The sequence below is a fragment of the Nycticebus coucang genome, unplaced genomic scaffold (genome assembly GCF_027406575.1).
Source record: "Nycticebus coucang isolate mNycCou1 unplaced genomic scaffold, mNycCou1.pri scaffold_53, whole genome shotgun sequence".
Taxonomy (NCBI): Eukaryota; Metazoa; Chordata; class Mammalia; order Primates; family Lorisidae; genus Nycticebus; species Nycticebus coucang.
Window position 1 is genome coordinate 463,359 of NW_026515583.1, and position 5,452 is coordinate 468,810.

At 36.3% G+C, this 5,452-nt stretch overlaps 1 protein-coding gene across 1 annotated transcript; it reads right to left on the reverse strand.

Annotated features, from left to right (window-relative positions):
* Positions 1-1,225: 1,225 nt before the first annotated feature.
* Positions 1,226-2,161, reverse strand: LOC128579424 (olfactory receptor 7D4-like). Its single transcript, XM_053581530.1, has one exon. The coding sequence runs from the start codon at positions 2,159-2,161 to the stop codon at positions 1,226-1,228; it is 936 nt and encodes a 311-aa protein (XP_053437505.1).
* Between the last annotated feature and the right edge of the window lie 3,291 nt (positions 2,162-5,452).

Genomic DNA, 5,452 nt, shown 5'->3' on the forward strand with positions numbered 1-5,452 from the left:
ATCCCCCTCATCTTCCCTTCTACATCCTGGTCTGTAGTTGTGATTTATCTTTCATACGAAAGTATGAATGATTATAAATTGGTTTCATAAAAGTACTGAGAACATTGGATACTTTTTCTTCCATTCTTGATATGCTTTACTAGGAACAATATGTTACAGCTCCATCCATGTAAACAAAAAGGAGGTAAAGTCTCCATCTTTTTTAAGGCTACGTAGTATTCCATGGTATACATATACCACAGTTTATTAATTCATGGGTGGATTGACACTTGGTCTTCTTCCATGACTTGGCAATTATTAATTGAACTGCAGTGAACAATCTGGTGCAAATATCTTTGTTACATAGTGATTTTTTGTCTTTTGGATATACACCTAGTATAGGAATTGCAGGGTCAAATGGCAGGTCTACTTTTAGATCCCTAAGTGTTCTCCAATCTTCTTTCCAAAAGGAATGTATTAGCTTTCATTTCCCCCAAAAGTGCAGAAGTGTTCCCTTTTATCTAAATCCATATGTTTCTGACAAAGGTTTGATAACCAGAATCGATGGAGAAATCAAACTTATTAATAAGAAAAGAACAAATGATCCCATTTCATTGTGGGCAAGAGACTTGAACAGAATCTTCACTGAAGAAGAAAAGTGCATGGCCTACAGACATATAAAAACTGCTCATCATCTTTAATCATCAGTGAAATGCAAATCAAAACCACTTTGAGATATCATCTAATTCCAGTAAGAGCAGCCCACATAACAAAATCTCAAAGGCATGCTTTTAGAATTATTTTCATACATGTAAAGCAACAAGCAGAATTCTAGTAGAGGAAGACTACAGCTTTCAGTATTGTCATTTTTATTACATTTATTTCATAAATAGCAAGAGCACATATAAATTAGAGAAGAATAGTAACAGGAAAGAGGATAATTTTTCAGAAAACTGCACCAGTATCCAATATGAAATCCTTTTGTCAAGTTATAAATCTCAGGAATGGCTCTATGAAAACTTAATAAAATTAGCACTTTAAGGCCCAGTTATGGACAAGAGATATTAAATTACTGAGTCATTTGTTTAACAAAAACAAAAATGTAAAAAAGCAGAGAACTGGTTGCTTTGGCAAAAAAACAAAAGAACCATATCATTAAAAGGAGAAACACAACAAGGATATGGAAATTCACATTTGCTTTTGAGGACCACAATGTCCACTGAGTTCTGAACCAGCGATCTGTGTGTCACAGGCAAGAGGCTGTTCTGATGAGAAGTCTTCCCAGGGCCCCCTTCACATGCTTATTACTCAGGCTGTAGATGAAGGGATTCAGCATGGGGGTGACCACTGTGTACATCACTGAGGCAATAGAAGTTCTCTGGGAAGAATTTGTCCCAGAAGAACTCAGGTAGACCCCAAGTCCTGTTCCATAGAGCAAGCAGACCACACAGAGGTGAGACCCACAGGTGGAAAATGCTTTATACTTGCCTGCCATGGATGACAACCTCATTAAGGAGGAGAATATCTGAGAATAAGAGAATAGGATCCTCATGACAGGAAACACCCCCAGAAACACATTTGACACATACAATATGATGGTATCAACGAGGGGATCAGAGCAGGTCATCTTGAGAAGATGAGCCATTTCACAGAAGAAATGTGGAATTTCAGTGCCTACAGAGGTCAGTCTTGTGATCAGTAGAACATGAACCGTGGCAACCAGAGACATGATGAATAAAGGCATCAGAACCAGGAGGCCACAGAGGTAGGGGTTCATGATGACCATATAGTGAAGAGGGTGGCAGATGGCTACAAACCAGTCACAGACCATCACAGTCAGCAGGAGATTATCCAGTCCACCAAACATCATTACAAAATACATCTGAGTGAGGCATCCTATGTAGTAGATGTCTTTGCTTTGCGTTTGGATGTTCACTAACATCTTTGGAATCGTGGTGGAGGTAAAACAGATGTCAGCCAAGGAAAGGATGGAAAGGAAGAAGTACATGGGGGTGTGCAGGTGAGAGTCAGAGCATATGGGCAGGATTACAAGCAGATTCCTGAGCATTGTGACCAGGTACATGGATTGGAACAGCCCAGAGGGAAGGGGCTGAAGTTCAGGATCTTCTGAGAGGCCCATGAGGAGGAATTGTGATACTTCTGTGTGTTTTTCTGCTTCCATGTAGCTAGTAGTGTGTCTGTCAGGGAGGAAGATAAATGGAACATTTTATAAAATGCCAGGTTACACCTTGGCTAGTTATCACAGTATAATGATTCTTCACAGTCAGTAGAGTCTTTTCAAAGACTGTATTTACTTTGTTGAGCAGGCGGCCACTTGTATTTGAAATGTGAAGAATTGCTCAGACTTCCTTCCAATTAGCAGCAATCCCTCTATTTTCTCATCTATTCACTAGATTTGATTCTCATATTAAACCTCTTGTCATTAACCGATTTCTTCCTTGATAGAATCTTTCAAGTTATTGCAGACATAGCCCATCTTTTTTTTTTTTCATAATCCATTTTTTCCAGAATCCTTTTATTCTACTGGGTCTCCAGTGGTGATTATCACATGGATTTTCAACTCACTCCTTTTTCTGTGATGTGACATTTCCTATTGATATGAAAGTAACCTCTTAGGATCTTGTTATTTTTCTAAATATATGATCATTAGTATACCTCATGTGTGAGGTTTAAGAGTAGTTTTTTGTACAAATAATCTCAATAAATAATACTTGTCATTGTTATTATTAAAGTTTTCTTTTTAGTAAAATTATTTTAGATATGTTAAGTTTTCCATCATACAGGATAATAATAATGAACAAAAAGTTTTAATTAGTCAGTCTTTCTAGAGATAAATATTTATAGAACAGCTTACTAAGGAGTGACCTGAGAAAGTTATTTAAACTATTATCTGCAGGTACCTCACCTCTATAGTAGGAGCAGTAAATATATCCAATATCTATCAAAGAATGAAATTAAACATGGTGGGATAGTTATCATTTTTCTATTCTGGTTACTGAATCTTACATTTTTAACATAACAATAAATCTGCCGTTCATGCCTATGTTTTATATCAAGACCCCATATACAAGAATCAACCATCAGGATGTATTTCCTCACTGTTCCAATGCCTTAAGGATGTAATTCTGATCATTCTGAAAATATCAGGTCAGGTCTCTTACCTGTTTTGATTGCCATATAGTACTTGTAACTAGTGAAGATCCTTATATCTCCTTCTTTCAGAATATGCACACCAAGTGAATTCTCCAAAGAAGAAAAAATGAGTAGACCATATACATAAAAGGAGGGAATTAAAGCACACAAACAAATTGAAATAAAATACAAGGTATATGTCAGAAGTTTTGCTTATGTGGATATTCTCTCAGTAGGAGATGTATTAGAATCAGCAAAGTTAGTCACCAACATATATAACTGATAGATTCAATTGAAGGTTTCCAAAATGTGTATAAATTTAATCATCTAGAAAAACCAAAAGCCAAATTTGATATTTTAAAGTAATTTTTACATCTTGATGATAGAACAATATTCTGTGTTACATGTTATGACTCATAGAGTGGGTCACTAAATTAAAAGCAGAAAAAAAATCATGAAGAAAAATTTAGATGGGAATGTTGTGAAGGCAGGAATTCTCTGATGTATGTATATATGATCTGAAAGAGGAAGTGTGGGTCAGAGTTAATCAAGGGAGTAAGGACAGAATAAACTTTCTAGGCAAGAGAACAGGATGCTATACACATATGGTTCAGTGAGTATTGTAGTGGGAATTTGAGGGTGAGTGAAATGGAGAGCAAAGGATGAGTGTCATGAGGGCAGAGGTGTGAGGCCCACAGCAGAGTATCCTGTGATATCTCTTAAAGTTCATTTCATGTTGATAATTTTATGTTTGTTTGAAGTCTGAGGCTGTGACAGTTTTTTCTCATTATTTTTCTTTCCAGGTATGTTGATACACTTTGTGCCTGTCATGTTGTCAGGGCCCAACAAATACAAATCTTGCATGTGTAATAATGAGTGAGACCAAATGTGTAAAAGCAACATGAACAGAAATCTTGAACCTCATTACATGCCTGAATATAGATTCAAAGTGGAGTGGTAAGGTTAAATAAAATACATTCATTTCCATTTTACAGGACTAATAAATAATGAGCAGGTAACACTTTAGTAAGGGGAACGAAGTTTGTCTTATAATGTTTGTTAACATAGAATAGCACACATTTTCATCACAATGGTTAACATAGCCTTCTCAAATGGTCTATGAAGTGAGTGTATGATGCCCCATGATCATATCAATGTATACAGTTATGATTTAATAAAAAAATAAAATAAAAAAAAGAATAGCACACATACAGGTTCATAAGTAGATTCACAATCACAAGGAAAAAAAATGTGTTTGAGAATATGGAATAACCATTTCTGCAGTTAGCAGGCAGGGCAGAGAATCTTCAGACATACACAAAAGTACACAGGCAACTTCTGAACCAAGTAAAGAATGGTGATTTAAAACCCACAGGTAACATTATATCCTACATTAACATATTAGAACAATTGTGCAACATTTATGATTAGGGAAACGCGGACTACTTTAAATTATATTACTCAGTATTCTCCCAAACATTTAAAGAGATTGGTGAATGGTGAACGGAAAGTGGCCTGAGTGCCAAGTGTCAAAAATAAGTATATTATTTCCATCATATTTTGCACACTTTAATAAAAACTGATGATGACAACATATAGGAACTATTCAGTGATTTTAGTAATAGGGAAGTAAATTTAAAAATGTGATCAAATTGAAAACAGCACATACAATACCTGGTGAATAAGAGGTCCTTAAACAGCAGTTAATGAATGAATGTTTGGATCAAGGAAATCTAGCAGGAACCTACAATGTTTAGGAGACAGGAAAAGCTCTAAAGACTGTCCAGGAAAAGATACATTCTAGAATTGGCCATTTCTAGCTCTTACTAGAAAGAGATTCTATTATCAATTCCATAAAGAAAGAACAGGAAACTGAAGGAGAGTGGGAAAAGACCAGTCTCAAAGTATCTTATCTTCTAAGGATAGTGATTGTACCCTCATAGATTAAATACCTGCAGAACTGTCCCCATCTCATTGCTGTAAAGGCAAAGCCTGTGCCCACTTTTCTTTCTTTTTTCTCCACCAGCCCCCCAGCTCACACTGACTCTCTCTGCTGGTGTCACTGAAGATTTATTTTTCTCCAGAGTCTTTCCGTGGGAAGCCCTCCTGGGTTTTCACAAAATCAGAAATCAAAGAATTACAGGTGGGGGCCAGCAGGGGCATGTTTAACATTTCTTGTGTCTCAAGAGTTGCATTCCCAGAGTGACTCATTAAATGAATTGTTCTATTGTCTCTGCACTCTGCAAACCGTTTGGCTCCCTTAGGATACAAAGGTGACAGCAGAATTCAAACTTTCCAGTCAATTTTGTGTCTACAAAGA

What these genes read in the sequence shown, in the direction of transcription:
- LOC128579424 (XM_053581530.1), bottom strand. Translation starts at nt 2,161, where the DNA reads ATGGAAGCAGAAAAACACACAGAAGTATCACAATTCCTCCTCATGGGC.